General features: G+C 53.9%; 8 protein-coding genes across 8 annotated transcripts; 4 read left to right on the top strand and 4 right to left on the bottom strand.

Annotated features, from left to right (window-relative positions):
* The first annotated feature begins 169 nt into the window (after window positions 1-169).
* On the top strand, window positions 170-1224 carry CDEST_09204 (Putative ribosomal protein uS5 domain 2-type superfamily). The gene is made up of 2 exons (XM_062925363.1): window positions 170-633; window positions 708-1224. The coding sequence occupies exons 1-2, from the start codon at window positions 347-349 to the stop codon at window positions 1219-1221; spliced, it is 801 nt and encodes a 266-aa protein (XP_062781414.1). The 5' UTR covers window positions 170-346; the 3' UTR covers window positions 1222-1224.
* A 132-nt stretch (window positions 1225-1356) lies between these two features.
* CDEST_09203 (Putative Thioredoxin domain, protein disulfide-isomerase A6) lies at window positions 1357-2855 on the bottom strand (the record flags this gene model as incomplete). Its single annotated transcript, XM_062925362.1, has 2 exons — window positions 1357-2631; window positions 2706-2855. The coding sequence occupies 2 exons, from the start codon at window positions 2853-2855 to the stop codon at window positions 1357-1359; spliced, it is 1425 nt and encodes a 474-aa protein (XP_062781413.1).
* Window positions 2856-3466: 611 nt separating this feature from the next.
* On the top strand, window positions 3467-6149 carry CDEST_09202 (Putative vacuolar protein sorting-associated protein Vta1). Its single transcript, XM_062925361.1, has 5 exons — window positions 3467-3816; window positions 3893-3993; window positions 4067-4194; window positions 4256-5692; window positions 5754-6149. The coding sequence occupies exons 1-4, from the start codon at window positions 3714-3716 to the stop codon at window positions 5118-5120; spliced, it is 1197 nt and encodes a 398-aa protein (XP_062781412.1). The 5' UTR covers window positions 3467-3713; the 3' UTR covers window positions 5121-5692; window positions 5754-6149.
* On the bottom strand, window positions 5315-6907 carry CDEST_09201 (Putative short-chain dehydrogenase/reductase SDR, NAD(P)-binding domain superfamily). The gene is made up of 2 exons (XM_062925360.1): window positions 5752-6907; window positions 5315-5690 (listed from the first exon to the last, which is right to left on the bottom strand). Exons 1-2 carry the CDS (start codon window positions 6112-6114, stop codon window positions 5316-5318), a joined length of 738 nt encoding a protein of 245 aa, XP_062781411.1. The 5' UTR covers window positions 6115-6907; the 3' UTR covers window position 5315.
* A 796-nt stretch (window positions 6908-7703) lies between these two features.
* Window positions 7704-9140, top strand: CDEST_09200 (Putative alcohol dehydrogenase, zinc-type, GroES-like superfamily, NAD(P)-binding domain superfamily). Its single transcript, XM_062925359.1, has 2 exons — window positions 7704-8151; window positions 8238-9140. The coding sequence occupies exons 1-2, from the start codon at window positions 7869-7871 to the stop codon at window positions 8975-8977; spliced, it is 1023 nt and encodes a 340-aa protein (XP_062781410.1). The 5' UTR covers window positions 7704-7868; the 3' UTR covers window positions 8978-9140.
* A 459-nt stretch (window positions 9141-9599) lies between these two features.
* On the top strand, window positions 9600-11789 carry CDEST_09199 (uncharacterized protein; the record flags this gene model as incomplete). The annotated part of the gene is made up of 2 exons (XM_062925358.1): window positions 9600-10027; window positions 10246-11789. 2 exons carry the CDS (start codon window positions 9600-9602, stop codon window positions 11783-11785), a joined length of 1968 nt encoding a protein of 655 aa, XP_062781409.1. The 3' UTR covers window positions 11786-11789.
* Window positions 11790-12932: 1143 nt separating this feature from the next.
* On the bottom strand, window positions 12933-16023 carry CDEST_09198 (uncharacterized protein). Its single transcript, XM_062925357.1, has 6 exons — window positions 14975-16023; window positions 14346-14932; window positions 14181-14285; window positions 13729-14114; window positions 13606-13670; window positions 12933-13528 (listed from the first exon to the last, which is right to left on the bottom strand). The coding sequence occupies exons 2-6, from the start codon at window positions 14496-14498 to the stop codon at window positions 13053-13055; spliced, it is 1185 nt and encodes a 394-aa protein (XP_062781408.1). The 5' UTR covers window positions 14499-14932; window positions 14975-16023; the 3' UTR covers window positions 12933-13052.
* A 657-nt stretch (window positions 16024-16680) lies between these two features.
* CDEST_09197 (Putative major facilitator superfamily, MFS transporter superfamily) lies at window positions 16681-18737 on the bottom strand (the record flags this gene model as incomplete). The annotated part of the gene is made up of 6 exons (XM_062925356.1): window positions 16681-17009; window positions 17071-17263; window positions 17312-17696; window positions 17746-17866; window positions 17965-18110; window positions 18166-18737. 6 exons carry the CDS (start codon window positions 18735-18737, stop codon window positions 16681-16683), a joined length of 1746 nt encoding a protein of 581 aa, XP_062781407.1.
* Window positions 18738-19280: the final 543 nt, after the last annotated feature.

The following is a 19280-nucleotide window of genomic DNA, read 5'->3' as shown; positions in this document are numbered from 1 at the left end:
GGGGACTGTGCGGGCCTTGCCTGGGCGGGCTCCGGGCTTTGGGTTCTGGGCTCTGGTTCTCTGGATTCCAGTGGTTCAGAGGCGCCTGAGCTTTTAGAGGACCGGGGCCCGGACGCCGACGCACCGACGCCCGGCCCCACCATCCCACCTGCGGCAAGGCCTTGTGCGCATTCCAAAATTTTGGTCTTGCTCTGCTCTTGCAGTCGCGCAGCTTCGTTACGTGTCGCAACATCTGCACTGTAGCTCTCAGCAACATCCTAATAAATTCTGCGCCCTTTTCCGATAGACGCATTCCACTTTGGAAAATTCTTCAACCACTGCGAACCGACCGATTACGATTCAAAAAATGCCTCTCGACACATCGACCTACTCTATGGCGCTGCTGCGCGTCGATGGCCGCCGATGGAACGAGCTCCGACGGCTGCACGCCCAGATCCGGACACAAGAAGCCGCCGACGGCTCTAGCTACCTCGAGATGGGACATACCAAAGTCATGTGTGTTGTGACCGGTCCGACCGAGCCCCAGCGTCGCGGAGGTGCGGGCGGCCAGTCCAAGGAGGCTGCCGTCACCGTCAACCTCGTCGTCGCCGGCTTTAGCTCTGTCGACCGAAAGAAGCGGGGCCGCAACGACAAGTGAGTCCATTAGAAAGAAAACAAAAGCCCATTGGTGCATCTGTCTCTATTATCTGACCACCGGACATTTGTAGGCGAACACAGGAGCTCGAGGCCACCATTGCCAAAGCCGTCTCGGCGAACCTTCACACCCACCTCTTCCCCCACAGCAGCATTTCCATCTCTCTACACGTGCTGTCGCAAGACGGTTCACTGCTGGCGGCCCTCCTAAACGCCTCGACACTTGCCCTCATCGATGCGGGTATTCCCATGACCGACTACATCGCTGCGTGCACGGCGGGTTCGACTTCGACATATGCAGCCGCCGACGACGGCGCAGATCCGTTGCTGGATCTCAATACTCAAGAGGAGCAGGAATTGCCGTACATGACGGTCGGAACTCTGGGTTTGGCGGACCGTGTTGCTGTCCTGGTGTGCGAGAGTCGCGTCCAGGTCAGCCGTCTGGAGGGCATGCTTGCGGTTGGTGTGGATGGATGTAAACAGGTACGACAGTTTATGGACCGCGTCGTCAAGGAGAAAGGTCGGCAGATGGTGCAAGAGGGTGTGGTGGAAAGAGGTACTGGCTTGGATCTGGAGATGGAATCATGAAACGGCTCGTCCATGGACTGCATTGATCGCAGGCGCGGGACCGCCACATTGATACTGGTCAGATTTCCTATCGCATTACTATTTTACAGTCACGACTAACCATGCGTGCAGGGTTCAATACTCAGAAAGAGGATTTTACAGCTCATCGTGAGGAGCGGGAGCCTCAGACGGTGTCTCTTTGGGCGCCTCAGTCTCGGGCTCAGGGGTAGGCTCCGTGGCAGCAGTGGAGGCAGTGCTTTCCTTTGTAGGCTCGGTGTTGACCTCCTCGACTACCACCCCCTCGGGGAGCTTCTGCTTGGCACCCTCGCCCAGACGAATAGCATCAATCCAGCTCTCGACGCTCACGACATCGAACTCGCCCTCGTAGTGTCTCCACCAGCCGCGGCGGGCGTTCACGGCAACGATCTCAATGTCACTGCCAAGACCAAGGCTCTTTGTAACGGTAGTGGCAGCAGTATTGTCGCTAGGGACAGAGTAGAAGGGGAAGATCTTTCGCTGGTTCTGGGCGTACTTGTGGGCGAGCTCCGACAGGCTGGTAAGGGCCTTCTCGGCCTTTTCGGTCTCCGTGGAGGGCACAAAGGCCAACACACAGGTATGGGACTTGGCGCTGAGGCACTCTGCCTGGAGCTTTTCGGGGGTGTCGGCAATAGGCAGAGGAGGAAAGACGTTGATGGCGGGGGCGGCCTGCTCCGCAGAAGGGCTCTCGGTGGGTGTCTCGGGCTCGGGGGTAGCCTCCTCTGCTGCGGCGGTACTGGTGCTCGACTTGGCGGACGCGGGCTTGCTCTTGTCGGCCTTTTTCTTGTCACTCTTGGGCGCAGGGTCCGGGTTCGGCGAGGCGACTTGGGAAATGAAAGAAACCAGACCGTCCTTCTTCAGCTCTCCATCGTAGACGATAGGCTCCTTGTCACCACCTGGCAGGAGCACCAGGGTCGGGAATGACTTGACACCGAACTTTTCAACTGCTTTGGCCTCCTTGCTGCGTACCTGACCGATTGAAACTGCGTCGAGGAAGTCGATGGCGACGCTACGGAGAAGAGCGCTGGTGGTGCCCTTGTCAGTGAACAGGATGGCCTTTGGCTTTTCTCCCTCGAGGAAGGAGCCGAGATCCTTGTCGGTGACTCGCTTGACGTGGTTTGTGATTTTGTCGACGACGGCCTCGACAATGCCGGTGGCGGTCCGGGGGCCCTGATAATCCTCAACAACAGGCTTACCGGGCTTCTTGCCTGGTCTGACGATCTTGAGGGTAGGGAACCCCTGAATCCCGAACTGGCCGCATAGGGGCTTGTTGGCATCCTCGTCGCAGTCGACGGCGGCGACCTTGGCCAGTCCATTGAGGTTTTTGGCGGCCTTTTCGTAGGCGGGCTTAAGGTTCTGGCAGTGACCGCACCAGGGGGCGTAGAACTCGACAATCTGTTGGTAGAAGCCTAGTCAGCGACACGGCCAGACGTGAGCCAGTCAGTGTGGATAGCTGAGGTTTGGCGTACCGAGGTGTAGTTGGACTTTGCAATCAAGCTGTCGTAGTTTTTGGCATCGACCTGGAGGACGGCAGAGCTCTTGGGGTACATGCCTGCCTGGACACTAGGCAAAGCCGAAAGGACGGCGGCACCCGCGGCGAGCAGAGTGGGGTGATGCATCGCGGTGGATATAGAGTTAAGCAGTGTGTGGGGTGGTAAAGGTAACAGAGAGCCTGTGTATGTGTTGGAGAGAGAGAGACGGGAGGAAAAGAAGAGGGAAGAAATAAGGAAGGCAAAACCAGTCGCGGAAAGGTGTGGGATTAAAAAGTTAGAGCATGGAACTGGGTTCAGACAGGTGAGAGAGCTCTTGACTCCTCGGCATTTATGGAGCGGAGGAATTGGGGACTCTGGTCAACATCAAACGAGAAACTGTTTAGTTGGCTTCTTTTCGGGGCAAAGAGGCCAGCGTGGAACTGTGAGACGCGGACCCCTCACCATTGTCCTCAATTCGGACTGTGAATGGAACCATGGAAATTTCCAGTCAATGGGGTCGAAGCATCTGGTCTGCTCATAAGCCACATGCCCCACATGAGCTTGGGGAGCTTGAGCCACAGAGGTGTAAGTCGACACCCACCATTATCCGTCCAGTCACGCGATAACCATTGGCAGCTGTGGCGTAGCAACCATCCACCCAAGATAAGGTACCAAGGCGAGGTACTGGATGGTGCGGAGTCTGGTCCCTGGTGACCTGCCTGCCTTCTGCCCCCCGCTGTGATGTGATGCCCGCGCATGTGGGGACTGACACTAGACGCTCGGTAAGGCTTCCAACATCCGGAGTAATACAAGTCTCCAGCCTCATGGTGTTGCAGCACCCGTCGCATACTGTTGACCCCTTTGCGCCCGTGAGCTGCTGTAACTCTTCAGCCTTTCTCTCCCCCCCTTTTCCAGTCCACTCTTCAGCCCGAGGCACCCTCAACACCGACAGATCTTTTCCCTCACTCTTCCCCGAGAACCACGGGGCCGTCTGTCGCCGCAGCCATGGCCGAACCAATCCCAAGTAGCCTGCGACAGGCCGATATCACGAGATTTATCAATCGCGCGAATCAACTACGCCAACATATGCCTGTCATTACGTACTGGTGTACGTGCCTCCATCTGTCTTGCTTTCAGCAGCCTGTCCCAGTGACCTCTGATACTGAACTGATGGGAATGCGCAGGCGAGTACTGGGTCGTCAACCAGATCCTGGCCAAAGGACTGCACAATGCCGATGACGAGAGCCTTTCGTACACAACCAACCTCATGGACCGACTCGAACAGGTCAGCGAGATGATATGGCAACAATCATGGCCGCGGTTTGACATTTGCTGGGGACTGACAAATACGCTATCAGACCAAAACCGAGAACGCTCAGGAAGAGGCCATCGTTGACGATGCGGTCGGTCAGGCATACGTCGAGCAATTCGCGCAGGATTCCTTTGAGAGGGCAGAGAAGGTTCTCAGAGCAAATCGAGTGACAAGGTGCGCGTCTTTCCATCTCCAACCTCGCTTTTGCTTCCAGCTAACGTTGGTCCTTCAATAGGCAAACCGCCGACACGTACGATGCCGCTGCGACCTTTCTTTTGCTGGGCAACATCTGGGGCGCTATAGACGAGGAGACACAGAAAAAGGTTAAGTATGCGAAATGGAACGCTGCTCGCATACTCAAGGCCATCAAGGAAGGCAAAGACCCTAACGAGTCGAACCCCAAGCACGAAGAGCCTGAGAAAGATCTTCCTGCTTTGGATCCCAACGACCCCGACGTCCGCGGTCTCACCTCCCCTCCTCCGAAGCCCGCCTCTGTCGAGGATGACCCAGAGACCGAGTTCTACAAAAAGGCATCTACGCCGGCCGAGTCAGCACCGACCGTTGCGCCAAGCGAGCCCGTCCCGACCCAGTCCAGCGTTCTAGATCTGCCCTCGGTCCCGACAGCAACCGATCTCAACTCAATCCTTCCTGCGCCCCAGAACCAGGGCTATTTCGACCCCCCCGAACAGTTCCCGCCATCGCCCCTTAGCCAAACGGGCGCAAACGACATGGCTGCTACAGTAAATGCCCCTTCAGCACCGTCTCCCTATGCCGCATCTTCGACGGGGCCGTCTTTCAGTCCGGCAAATGCTGCGTCACCTTGGCAACCGCCCCAAACAACCCCTTCGAATGTCACCAAATCACCTCCGCCGCCGGCACCCCAGCAGTTCAAACCCCCACCGATTGCGCACCAGCCCAAAGCTCCTTTGGTTCCCGTCTCTAACAACTCATGGACTCCGAGTAGTGCGCCGTCGGACGAGATGGACCTGCCCAAGGCGCAGAAGCATGCGAAGTGGGCGATTTCCGCCCTAAACTTTGAGGATGTACCGACTGCAGTGAAAGAGCTTCGTAATGCGCTTGCGGCTTTGGGGGCGCAGTAACAGGACGAGCAATTTTGCCCATCGACGATTTTAGACGTTCGGAAGATGACGATACCGGAATGAGACGAATGTTCATTGGGTTCTGAAAGTCCATGTCTGACTAATGTGCTCAATGATGATACTTTTTTTTTCCACATCTTTTAGTGACACTGGGTTCCTCTCACTTTCTCTCCCCCCCGTTTCCCCAATTGACTCTTAGGCCACCCCACCGTTGACACGGATGGTTTGACCCGTAACCCAGGAGGATTCTTTGCTTGCCAGAAACAGAGCAACCGACGCAACCTCCTCAGGTGTGCCGATCCGGTTGAATGGGCTGCTCGCGCCGGCGCGCTTGATCATCTCTTCCGTCTTGCCCTTGTAGAAGAGCTCTGTACCGGTTGGGCCTGGGGCTATGGCGTTGACCGTAATGCCTTTGCTGGCGAGATCCTTGGCCATGAACTTGGTCATCTGCTCAATGCTGCCCTTGGTCGAAGCGTAGAGCAGGTATGGCGGGGGAAGGTTACTCGAGGCGAGCACTGTCGTGGACAGGAAAATGACTCGGCCGCCCTCGGGCATGTGAGGTAGTGCTTTCTGTGGCGATGTTAGTCTTCACTTATGTCTTGAATCCACATGCGAGACGCTTTTTATTTACCTGTACCAAAAAGTAGGGCCCCTTGACGTTGGTGTTGAACATGACGTCAAAGTCTTCCTCCGACGTGTTCTCGACGGTGCGCATGTACATCACGGCGGCGTTGGGGATGAGGATATCGATTCTGCCGAACTTGTCAATGGTGGCGTCGACGAGGGTCTGCAGTTCGGTCGTCTTGGAGTTGTCGGCGCGCACGGCGAAGGCGCGCTCGCTACCGATGGTCCTGACGACCTCGTCGGCGGCAGAGGAGTCACTACTGTAGTTGACGACGACCTTTGCTCCCTGGGCTGCGGCGCCGATGACTATGGCCCGGCCGATGCCCTTGGAACCGCCCGTGACGACGACGACCTTGTCTTGGAGGGACATAATTGTTTGGGTTGGGGGGGGGGGGGGGGGGGGGGGGGGATAATGTACTTGGGAGTCACTGATGAGATTTGGCTGTGACCAAGGTCTAGATGTCAACGAGAATGCTACGTGGGTTAGGTTGAAAACAAGCCTTTGTCGATTTATCAAGCTTTGCGTTATTGGGATGCTTCATTCAAGTTCTTATAGCTGGCACGAGAAGCCCCTCGATCGAGGCGGTCATTAGCGCGAGAGCGAGGCGCCCCTTGCCGGGTTCGAAGCAGAAGTGGCCGGCTCCAAGAGAGAATGCACGCATTGGTCTGCATAGGCACAGATGAGAGTGGGATGAAGAGCTTAGTTTGGCGGACCTCGCTAGTTGCCTCCGCGCGAAGGCCGAGCGTACGGAGAGGGATAGGGAGAGAAAGAGGGAGAGGTCTCGGAGGCGACAACGGATAGCTGCTGGACTAAGTCCGTGGTTGTGCGGTGCGTTTCTGATCTTTGGACCGTTCCCATCGGACGACCGTAAGATGGGAAAAGATGCGTCATGCGCAAGACCGCCTATACCTCAGGTTCGCACGTCGAAATGGAATGATTGCACGTCCATCCTGCAGCAGATGGAGCGAGCTTCATCTTGGGTGACCCGCGCTGTAAGAAGGGGGAAGATGCCTGTTTATTCCGGTAGGGCTGAGTGTCTTGATGATGACGTACCGACAGCATTGGACTCTAGCTTCTGCTGGGGCTGGCAGCTGAATGAGTTGACTGAATGACTCGCGGAGACAAGGAAGAGCTCTCAAGATTTCCGAGTCGCGATTGTCTCTTCTTGGTCGGACCTGGAGAAAGTAGACCCCTGCAAACCCGAGAGGGGTCATCCGGCGATTGGCCACAAGCGCTTGGCTCTGGGAATAAACCCGAAATAGCGGATGAGATCCTTTTCGAGACTGAGACCAAAGATGACTGACTGATTTACAGGGTTGGTGGTAATTACTAATCAATCAATGCAATAGAGGATCGCAAACGGCATCTCTCTCCTTGCTCAGTGGCGTGCGGTAATAATTCCGTGCAACGAGTCACGGCCTCTCTCGGGGGATCCCACTGGTGACGAAGGGCCCATCCCATGGACTCCGTGGCACCCGTGGGCCATATGGCCGTGTCATAATAGAATCGGACTTGGCATTCCAAGGCAATACCAGTTGACGATCGATCACTTACCCCCATGGGCCTCACTGCAACGGTGGGATAGTCAGCAGATGCAAGTTGGAATCCAGCAGTGCTCCTCACAACCAGCGACACCCCGGGGACGCTTGAGGGGTCGATGAGAATCGAATTGAGTGTTGTTGATGTCATCAGCAGCCGTCGTCCCGGCGGCCGGCGCTACTCAGTGTAGTTGATTCACCTCCTCTTCCCTGATTCGTCCTAGTCTCATCTGCACATAGGTCCTTGATTTTCATCCTATCGTTTTGCGATGGGAAGCTGTGGCAGAATGGTAGTGCGGTGGTGCTTATCGGCGATGTGGTTTGGATACTGTACATGGTGATTCTTTGAGTTTCCTACTCCTTGGTGAAGTGAGGGGTCCGGAGGGGTTGAAAGTCAACAGGACCGCTGCGCTCGGGAAGCGTGGGATTTAGCATCGAACCCGTCGTATATAAAGCAGCCTGTGGTCCAGCACTTCTTCCACGGAAAAAAACACCTCTGCTCGCTTCCGAGTATCATACAAACTAACAGACCTCTTTCACACTGTTCCACATTCATACGAGTCCTTCATCAAGTCACTACCCACAATGGCATCCCTCCCCAAGACGTACAAGGCGGCGGTTGTCGAGTCTAAGAGCGCGCCTCTCAAGATCGTCGACCAGGAGCTGAAGCAGCCTGGCCCCGGCCTCATCCTTGTCAAGGTGCTGGCTTGCGGTGTCTGCCACTCGGACGTGGGCATGCAGGAGGGCGGCTTTGGCGACGTGTTCCCCCGGGTTCCAGGCCACGAGGTTGTCGGCGATGTGGTGGCCGTTGGCGAGGGCGTAAGCAGGTTCTCTGGCGGAGAGCGAGTTGGAGGCGCCTGGCACGGAGGTACGTCCCATGTGTGCAGATGCGAACTACCTAGAATGGCCCGTCTAGTTTTCAGATGCTAATCAACAACGCTCCTGGTATAATAGGTCACGACGGAACGTGCAGACAGTGCCAAAAGGGCTTCTTCCAGACGTGCGACAACGAGACGGTCAACGGCGTGTTTCGCGACGGCGGGTACGCGCAGTACGTGCTGCTCCGGTCCGAGGCGGCGGTGCGGGTGCCCAAGGATGTGGACCCGGCCGAGACGGCGCCGTTGCTCTGCGCTGGAGTGACGGTGTTCAACAGCATCCGCAAGATGCAGATTGAGCAGGGAAACATTGTGGCGATCCAGGGCCTGGGCGGCCTTGGGCATCTTGCAGTGCAGTACGCCAGCCGGATGGGCTACAAGACGGTGGTGCTCAGCTCAGGGTCGTCCAAGAAGGAGTTCGCGACGAAGCTGGGCGCGCACGTGTACATCGACTCAAGCGCGTCGGACCCCGTCAAGGAACTCCAGAAGCTTGGGGGTGCATCGCTCATCATCGCGACGGCGCCGAACCCCAAGATCATCTCGCCGCTTACGGGGGGTCTGCAGGCGGGCGGCAAGCTCTGCGTGCTCGCGCCGGTTGGCAACCTCGAGGTCAACACGATCGATCTCATCGTCGGCGGAAAGTCGGTCTGTGGCTGGCCCAGCGGGCACCAGATGGACTCGGAAGAGGCCATCGACTTTGCGGCGACGCATGGCATCAAGTGCATGATTGAGCGCTTCTCCCTCGACGACGCGAAGAAGGCGTCGGAGCACATGCTGTCCAACAAGGTCCGCTTCCGCAGTGTGTTGGTCATGGAGTAAGGGGATGGAGAGCCGGTACTGGGGAGGATGACGACTGAGATGAAGAATGATGAACACGAATTAGTCAAAACGAATCAAGATCCCGCTGTGTCGCAAAGGGAAGGGTCTACGCTGCATTTAGGGAACAATACAGTTATCCAAGTCCAGGGCTGATTTATTGCAACGTATCTGCAACATTTCCAATGTTTCCGGGCCCTGTTCAACTTTGTACATCTCTTAATTTGTTCAGTGAGCGCAGGGACCAAGGAATAAGTGAGCAAGGGGGTTTGGGTACCTGACGACGACAAATACAGTGAACTTTATTAGATAGGTGCCTGAGCATGTGGGGAGTCCTACTGCAGACACGCGCCTGTAATTCAGAGTTCCGCGTCGACCGTCTCGGACGCGACGGGTTACCCCCCCCCCCCCCCCCCCCTGCATAGTCCACGAAACTTCAACATTCGCCTTCCAAGTCGTCTCCTTCTGTTTTGTTTCCTCTCCCCGAGTCCCTCTCCTCAGCATCTTCCTCATTTCAATGCCAGCGTCCTGTCGTTCTTACAAAGTGCACCTCAGCCCTCCCTTCTCTTCTTCGTGCAACTCGTGGATGGCCAACTTGGTCTGACTCTCTCATTTCCGCCACGCCATGAACCACGCCGCTTTCCGGATCACTGGTGTATCGCTTCCAACCCCCCCTTGGCCCGATAACCCTGTCCAATCGGCCGCAGTGCTTCTTAATCCGGCAAACGAAAAGAGGCTCGGTCAGCACAGTGACCTCAGGACCGTGCGAGACCGCCAGCGCCGCATCTACGTCAACCTCGTCGTGCTCTTCCGTCTTGTAACCCGCTGCCAGCACCTAGCCTTTGACCGCGACGAATTTTGGCCTTTCATCGCCCGTCACTGGTCTATAACCAAAGCCGGCCCCAAGAAAGTGGAGGAACTCGTCGACATCTACGCCACACGCCGCCGCGCCTATTTAAATCTCAAAAGGAAGCATCTGCATAGAGACCTTCTGACAGACCTTATCGATGCATGGAACTCCAGAGACCCGCATCTTTCGCCCTCTCTTTTCCCGTCGAGGGACCGTCTTGAGGCAGAATGGGACCGTATCGAAACATCCTAGCTGGATGAGCTCCGTTACGATCATCACTTGCTCCTTGACGAGTCCAACCCGCCCCATCCTGGCACCTTTCCCTTCAGACACAAGACCCCATCCGTCTTTCAGATCAAGGGCGGCAGCAGCCACTCGTCCTGTCCAGGGCTAGGCAAGAGTCTATTTGAACGCATTACAGACCCTTCGCTCGCTCCCAATCCCGTCCATCCGGCCACGAATTACACCTTAAGCCCCAAAACGCCCACCCAACGCTTCCCGAGAAAGCTATTGACGATCTCATCCAATCCGAAAGCCACAAGCGCAGGTTCGGTCTTGAAACTCCTCCCAGTTCTGCGAAACGCCAATGCGTCCCAAGGCCAGAGTCGCCTCCTCATCTCCTACCACTAGAGCAGCAGCGTGTTCCGGAGACACCGAACACACTTGAGTCCCTCAGGGTTCCTCGGCTAGATAAACAGGACACCCAGGAGACACCCACCAGCAGAGGCCCGAAGGCCGCGCAGGACGTGGACCATAACGTTGCGGACACGATACAAGCGGACCCAGGCTCATCTGTCAATGGCGAAGCTCAACCTTGCCCTGGACAGCGAACCGCAAGTCCGACATATGATAGTGAGCTCTTGAAGACCCTGGAAACACGGATCCAAGAACACGACCGAGAGGTAAAAATGTTGAAGGAACAAACGGATCTTTTCCTCGAATCCGAAGAGCTCTCGCGAGACGTCCGGACAGCCCATGACCAGTTATCTATATTCACGGCATCTCAGTGCCAGAAGGCACTGGAACGACTAGACGAGCTCAGTAGCCATATTAATGGCATGGGTGAAGAGGTTATGGCTTGCCGTAGGGCCGGCCAAGATTTTCAAGTGTTACACGGGAGCCTCATCGACGGGTATAAAACCGACCTCAAATCCGTCAACTCGGGCTTGAAAGAGGTTCAGAAGACGCTGCTGACACAGAGAGAATTGCAACATACCCATGAGAAGAGTACACAAGACGCGGAGGCTCGGCTGTCACAGTTGGAAACCAAACTCGAGAATCCTGCTGGCATTTGGTTGCAAATCAAGGAAGGCATCGAATCCCGACTGTCCGTCCTGGAAACCCAAGTCAAAGAACAAGTGGCAGCACCACCATCGATTCGCAAAGAAGCCGACGAGCGTATTGAGAACATTGAAACGACTTCTTCGAGTCATTGGTACAAAGACGAATTCGAGGCCCGTCTCCAGACAATGGAGGAGTCAATCACGGTTAACACAACCTTGATCAACAACTGTAGAACACTCGTCGAAGTCAGCAAGACATCACTGGGTCAGCACCTCGGGAGCCTCGGTAGCCGTATCCAATTGCTAGAACATCGCTTTAGCAACCACGTTGCTGTTCAAACTAAAACAAACAACGAACAGGCTAAGCGGCTAGAGCTGGTTGAAGCTGAGTTGAAAATGTACAAACAAGCAGCATCCAGCCAGTCGCAACAGAGGCCTACGCGTCCAACAGGGAGCAACTTTGCTGACTTTCAGGCTCAGCTGAACGCGTTGAGGAATTCCTTGGCAATTGTTGCCCGGAACCAGAGGGTTGATCAGACCAAAACTGTTGTGGCAATGCCATCACCACCCGTCAGCCAGGTTGCTTTCGATAACCTATCCCGGCCTAGTCAGAGCAAACCTTCAGCAAGCTCGGTCCAGATCACATCTGATCATTCGGCGGTGAAAGAGGAGTCGTAGGTTCTGAACCACGCCCTACGTCTAGTTCCTAGACAAGGCGGCAGCAGCATCACGCCAATTTCAAAAATGCCCCTTTACACCCAAATCAAGGCTTCCAATGAGTCCCTCGAAGAGGAGATACCATCAATCGAATATCAACCACATATTCCCTGCCTCGGGCAAGAACATGATCTAGTGATTGCAAAACCACCAATCACATCCATTCCCCAACTTGGAAACTCGGAAGACCCTGCCTTCATCGTCAGGCTGTCTGTTTACCCCCTAACCCCTTCGAAGCCAACAACTCATCTTCCAGCACGGGGTACATTAGACCGTCCCACAATTTTCTTTCGTGAAAAGGAATTGCTGGAAGCGACCTTCGAGAACAAACCTCCTTCGCCCACAATCGGATTCCGTTTTCAGTGTACTCGACACGACTGAGGCTGTCGGAGTAAATGTTGGCCCCCTCGAAGCCCCAATCGATTGCACATTTGATCAACCTAGCGAAGTAATCATTGTCATGATGTTGCAGTGCAATACAGATGATCAACGTGGCCAGCCAGTTGTGATATTTAAAACCACAATCCTGACCGGCTGTGGTGTTGTTTCTGTCCTTTTGGTTCCATGGTGTGCATACCTTAATGCCTACCTAGGCGGTTTGCAGCTTCTGGAGCAACGAATTATTACTTTTTCCAATTCGTGAGTGAGGTAAGTTGGGGGTTCTCAAGGCGAACCTAGCGAAATCGCTCTTCATTGAACTCGATATCGCAAAACACTAGCCGCCCAGATCGAGAGGCGTTATCGAGATATTTGCCTCGGCTGATACAGTCAGGTGGGAGGGTTCAATTGAAGAAGAACAGTAGTAGAGCTACTCAACAGCTTCTCATACAAAAGAAAAACGGCGATCTCTTCGGGCAGAACCAATCGTATGATGGTCCATGATAGTCCATTCTCGTGAACATGCCCTGGGCTGAATCAACCGCCCACAACAGGTTGTTGGCGCCAAGACCAGCTGAACATCTATGCGGCCGAGATGCTACAACGTCGAGACGCCTTCTTGATCGCACCCACACGAAGCCGTGTGCACTGCAGAATCAAAGTGACAGTGTGGTCAAGAGAAGGCAAGAAATATGAAGAGGTCAATAACCCATTGCTCTTCTACAATATGGGCAGATAGTCGGTGGTGGACTATTTATTTGTTCAGTTGTGCTCTAAGCTATTTCCTGTTTCCCTGTCATCACGTGGTGGATTATTATGTTCATTAGGTGCGGTCAAAACACGACCAAGATTACACGCGGTCTTCCCGTAAGGAAAACGTCTGGACGACGACAATGTTGTCGCGGTCGCTCCCTCCTGAGTCTTTGGAAGCTTCAAATGTGAGCTCAGTTTCGCTTTCGTTGTCCGGCCTCCCTGTCGATTCCCAACCGCGAGCGCGCTTACTTGTCGACTTCTGCTGTTGACTCCGGCCTGACTCATTGCTACCCATCTCGTGACTGTCGACGTCATCTTTGGCCATGAAGGTGGTGAGACTGAAGGGCCCACGTCGTTGGTGGCCTGAGCTGCCATTGCTGGCGTTCTTTATTTTGCCGCCCATGGCGGAGGGGGCACCACGTTCGGAGTCGTGGAGCTGGGAGGCACCCATGGAGGTGAAGCCGAGTCGGTATCCTACAAGCCGGAATAGTGGGCGGAGGGTTGCAAGGCTGCCTGCGGTGATCGCTAGACCCTGCTCGGTGGTGGACCAGATTGCGATGTCTACGGTTGCATCTGCAGTTGCGCGAGTCAGCGACCAACAAACTTAAATTCGATCACGATGGGGGGCCATGGAGTGGAACCAGACTCACAGAGAAAGTCAGGGTTCTTGAAGTCCTTGACAAACGGCATGCGAACGACGACAGCAGCGCTGGCACTGTAGAAAAGAGTCAACCTGTTGCCCAAGTACCAAAAGACAGAAAATCCAAACTAACATGCAGGCCATGGCCATGATTGGCACAAGCGCCATCTTTGTCTTTTTGTCCATCTTCAACTTCCAGATAAGGACAATGGGCAGAATGGCAAATGTGAAGTCGCAGATGACGCTGAAGGCACTGTAAAGGTAGGTGAGAGCGATGATTACGTCCATCGGAACGCAATGGCCGTCCTGCGTACTCTTGTTCCAGAAATAGGAGATTGGTTGGCATTGAAGGAGAGTGACGAAGAAGAACACAACGCCGGTGCAGACCGTCAGCATCATGACGATGTAGATGATCCAGATATCAATCTTTCGGACCGTGATTCGCAGGAGGAAGTACCCGATGGAAATTTTCGAGGCGATCATTGCTAAACAGTACCAAAGGTAGCAGTACCACCAATACTGCTGCCTGTCAGCGCATGTTCCGACTCAGCATCGCGTTTCCGAGATAGTCGGCGAGAGAATTACCATCATAGCGGATTCCCAATCCTCATCGCCGAGGTCCTTGCGATGACGACCGGTTCCATAGTGCACGCCCGTCAACGCACATGATACGAATAGAATAAAACTTGTCTGTGAATGAACGGGTCAGATCAAGGTCCAAGAACGCTTGTACCGAGGGCGTTGCCGTACAATAGCACCGAGCATACACCAATCGTCGACTCCGAAGTTCTTGACGAGGAAGAGCCGAACGTAGCATCGGAGGACGGTGGCTATGACGGCGGTCGTGACAAGTGTTATGCCAACGGCCACAAGTTCCGGTCCACGGTTCTCGATTTCCGCCATTGCGATCTAAAAAAGCGAACCGAGAGACTGCGATGCTCTAGCAGGTCCAAGGTAAAAAGGGATTTGAACGCCGGACGAGTCGTGCTGGTGTCGTCAAAGGAGGGGCTGAGAGGAGTCGCAAGATCGGACGTTGTTCTAAGGGTTCTCCATTCCGACAGAAACGAGGACGGATGGGGAGGGACCTTGTTGAAGATATGCGTCCCTGGGCAAAAACTACAAAATTGCGCCGAACTGGCGCGTATGCTTAGCATTACACTGTTGCTGCCGTGCGGCGCGGAGGGAACGGGGAGGCACCGGCACCCCCTGATTGTCATACGCATAGCTGCGCAGAATCTTGAAGAATATAACCCTAGCATGGCCACGAACCTATGCCGTATTCGCGCTGGATCTTCAAGCGATGGATGTTGTTGGGCCGGGATGAAAGCGGGCACGACCTGTCAACCCATGTGTCAACAATGTCGGGAGATGGGGCGAACCACATCTCGGGTAATCCAGCCTCACACGCCACTCTCTTAGTGTGTGTTAGCCTCAACTAGCGACCGGTGAAGTAACTGAATCAAGTTGGTCGACCGAAAAACCCACCGGCTGGAATCCTTCCCCCGCATAAAACCCGAAGAAATTAAAAGACTCTTCACTCTTGAACCTCGGGAGATTCTTTCGCCAAGGAGTTCGACTCGTAGGGTGACGGTGGGCCGCCTCCTCAAACAGCGCCATTCCGATTCCTCTGAGTGAACGACCAGCTTCCCACGAGGTGCGGCAGGGAACCAAATCCACCACAATGGAAGGATTGGGAAGATTTGGGGGCCATATTGTTGCCTGGGTCAAATTCAGACAAAAAGAGACAGAAGCAACATTCGCCTGCATGGATGCATCTTGAATCCCGACGTAACATTGCATCTTGGAGGGTCGAAGCGACGGATTCGGGCGAGAGGAGCTCTTATTCCATCGGCAAATGCATTTCCTTGTTGGGCCTTGACAGGAGAATGCTACATACTCTACCTACTTCATGCTCTTAAGAAGGGTGAACCTCAAGGGCCGGCTTAGGGGATTTGATACCCGTGCGAACAGTTCCCTTATTCATACTCGACCAGCGCAAAACGACAAAATAATTACCAGTATGGAGACACTTCTTGCCTGCTAAAAGAAGGACAGCTTACGCCTTCCTTGGCAATCTGTCTGACTGTGTCGGAGGAGACGGTTCCACTCAGTCCGCTGGAAGAAGGGGCACCGGCAAGCTGACTGACCAAAGCAGCAAGCAAGACGTGCCGTTTCCGGAGGCAAGCATTTTGGTGCTAATGCAGGTCGAATGTTGAGGAAGTTTGAAAGTCAATCATCTCAGGGGAAGAGGGCTAGCACGGATTTTAGGACCTGGATTCTGCTGGCAGGACCAGGGGAAAGCCCAATTACGTCCAGCGAGTGGTGGGAATCATTGAAGAATGGACCTCGAACATGGTGGTGGACTGGAGCCAGTAGCAACAGACAAGACATCCTATTCTCCAATAGGGAATTGATTGTCTCAAGACATCTTCCCCACCCGTTTCGCCTTCTGGTCCCGTTTAGGGGAGAGGATCCCGGCCTAGGCCGTCCAACTAATCCACTCGCACCCAAACGGCTTGCTCGTACGTGCGTTTCTGGCTGAATGACAGGCGATACTCCTTCTGCTTATGCCAATTATCTTCTTGATTTTTGGCGTGGAAATGTGCCTTGCGACTGGCAGGGTTTGAAGCACTATGAAAGACTGCTAACACGCTCTGCCTGGTGATGCAGGACCTTGGAAAGCACATTTACTTTGAGCAAGGTTCAACGGAAGCCTTGTCACACTGCCCGTTGTTATCGCCATCGCCAGAACCCCATAGTGACATGGACTAGACAGATCTATGGCGTTCGGACAAACACCAAGATCCATCATGGCTTCACTCTGTCCGTTCCCACTTCGCCGTCGTTGGGTCAGATTGCGTCAGGTTTTGATCCTGGTTCTGAAGAGACCGGGTAACACGGATGCGTGTCCGTTGGCCCCAATTGAACCCCCACCGGCTGAACCGCACTGATAAAAATCTGGGAACACAACAAACGTCCTTTCATGTACAAATTGGAAGACCCGATATGGCAGAAGATCATCGCTGCTACCTGTCACTTCTGCAAGGCAAACCCGCTGCCCAACACCCAGTCAATAAGCAGAAACTCAACTCACAAACCTGAAGTCCAGTCTCTTGCTGCCCTTGTCTGTGGTAGTATCCAAATATCGCTGACGCTCCTCTGGTGACATGGCGTCCCAAATCTGGTCTCGCTGCTTGTTTCTCCAAACATAGTAGAACTTGGCGCATGCGTACACCACGATGTTCATACTGGCAATTCCAACCAAAACCCTGTTGCCGCGGCGATACTGCGGGCGATCGTCTCGCCGGTAGATATTAGCGCTGATGATGGACTGTATTTGCACAGACATATTGTACAGCGCCGCCGAAACTGTCCTTGTCCTGACAGTATTGGAATTGCGGCTTGCCCAACCAACTTGCCTAGATGGCAAAAAATATTAATACGGTCTTTTGTATGGATAGGTGGTTGAGCCGACTCACATGGGATGGGGCGAAGGGTAAGACAGCAGCACAATCACCAACGCATATGAGGCCCATCGATTGACATCGGATGGTATGACCGCAAGGGCAATAACGCATGGTAAGAGCCACAACTGAACGAAGCCGCCAAGCAGGGCCCGCTGATTGATTCTTTCCGAAAACCATGTCAACAGCAACATCTGTGTCGTTCTTGGTTAGCTATTTTGGAGAACATCCGCAACCATGCCGCAGTCTTACGTTCAGCGTGGTTGTAACTTGGCATGGAATGCTGAGAAGGTTCGTGTCGAAAGTGTCGAATCCAAGCTGTCGCAGTGTAAGAGTAAGGTACTGATCAGGTGGTCCAGCCGGAACACCGAATGTGAGCCCGATAATATAGATAGGCCACAAGTCATAGTCGCACAAGGACTCCCAAAGCATCTTGAGGGTGATGGCCTGGCGGTTATGCATGTCGCTCTTGGAGGGATCGTCTCGAAGAATACGGCTGACCATGATCTTTTCCTCATGCTCCGTGAACCAGCCTTTAGGCCGCCAAGGCGCCTTGGTCTGAGTTGGGGATGGCACCATGATGAACACGGACCATATCCCAATCACCAGTGTCAGAATACCTTCCAAAAGGAACAGCCTGGAGTCTTTTAGTAACTGTGGCACGAATAAAGCGTAACCCGACTTACCAGCGCCAACCTTCATACCCGTGGTACCCTCGCAATCGAAGAAGCCCGTACGCAAGCAAGGGGGCGATGACATCGGTCAAACGATTTGCCATCCAAAACAGCGCCAGCCTGAAAGGCAGTTCTGTGCTTTTGAAAAAGTATGACATGTACTAGAAAAAGACATTAATAAAAGGTAAGCCGAGGCGATTGATGCAGACTCCTGCGAAGAATCGTAAAAACCTACTAGGATAACATCAGGGATGAAGCCACCTTGAAGCATTCCGATCAAGGCACGAGTTGCAAGAAAAGATGATCGTCCATTGAGCCAGAATTGGGCTGCGCTAACGATGCTCCAAAGTATCATTTGTGCCGGGATCCAGCGGTCACTATTCCCCTTGTTTGTCAGCATGACTTCGAGAATCACATGGGAAGAACACTTACGGTCCAATCTTCTTACTGATCAACTGACTGGGGAGCTCAGCCAGGAGAAATGAGACTCTGAATACGGTTTGGCCAAGATTGTAGTCATTGGTGTCAAGCCCAAGATCATCGAGGAAGTTGTCTGAATTGGCTTGGCTGATGTTGGACCGGTCCAGGTCGAGGGCGAAGAAGGCGATGCAAGACCAAACGGTGACTTTCCAGTCAATCTTCTTGACCAAGGGAGTCTCTTCTGCCCAAGTCCATCGGAAGTCTGCGTCAAAACGATGCCGGTTTTCGTAGTTTTCAGAGGGCTGAAAGTAAACAGCCAACTCTGGGTCGTCGAATACCGAAGGTTGGGTTGCGATCTCGTCCGGCTTGTGCGAGGTGGTTTGTCGGCGCCACAGACTCGAAATATTAGTATATGGCTTTTCTGCAATAAGATCACCCGATCGCTCCTCCAAGATACGGTGGCGAATCTTTTGAGTGGTTTCAGAGCCCGAGATCCTAACGACTTTCTCATTTGCATCTTGGACTCCAGAGCCATTCGTCGATGTAGACTCTGAATTCTGGACGCCGTGTAGGTTGAGGGCCATGATGTACCTGAGACTATGGAGAATCTTCGATCACAGTGATGTCAAACTTGTCGAAATTCATCCCTCTTTGCTCAAAAGCAATGGGCACTAGTCGGCTTTTAACTTGCTCTGGATCCATGACTTCACTGGACTTACGACATAACCACAAACCATGAGGTTAGCATACCACATTGAATATGGCCGGCCATGTTGCGTTAGAGTACCGATATATTGTGCCATTTCTCATCCTCAGCTGGCGAAGTGTGGTTGGCTGTGATCCCTGGAAAGCCATCTTGGCAAATGGCATCAGTAGTGAAGGCAATGACAGCTTTAAAATCTTATTTCACACGTTGGCAGCACGAACAGTTATTCGCCCCCACGTCTTTTTCACTTCTTCGGAGTTCACTGGGCCGGCTACACCCCCCCCTCCCCCCGTGATTATCTGCTTGGTCTTCGACGAAGCTTCCACAGAGAATAAATACTATCAGCACCCTTGTGGCCTCTTCCCTATATTTTAGTGCATTATTCTCTGGAAGACAAACCACCACAGCCTCGAAGGTACGA

The sequence above is a fragment of the Colletotrichum destructivum genome, chromosome 6 (assembly GCF_034447905.1).
Source record: "Colletotrichum destructivum chromosome 6, complete sequence".
NCBI classification, from domain to species: domain Eukaryota; kingdom Fungi; phylum Ascomycota; class Sordariomycetes; order Glomerellales; family Glomerellaceae; genus Colletotrichum; species Colletotrichum destructivum.
This window is presented reverse-complemented; position numbering and strand designations above follow the sequence as displayed.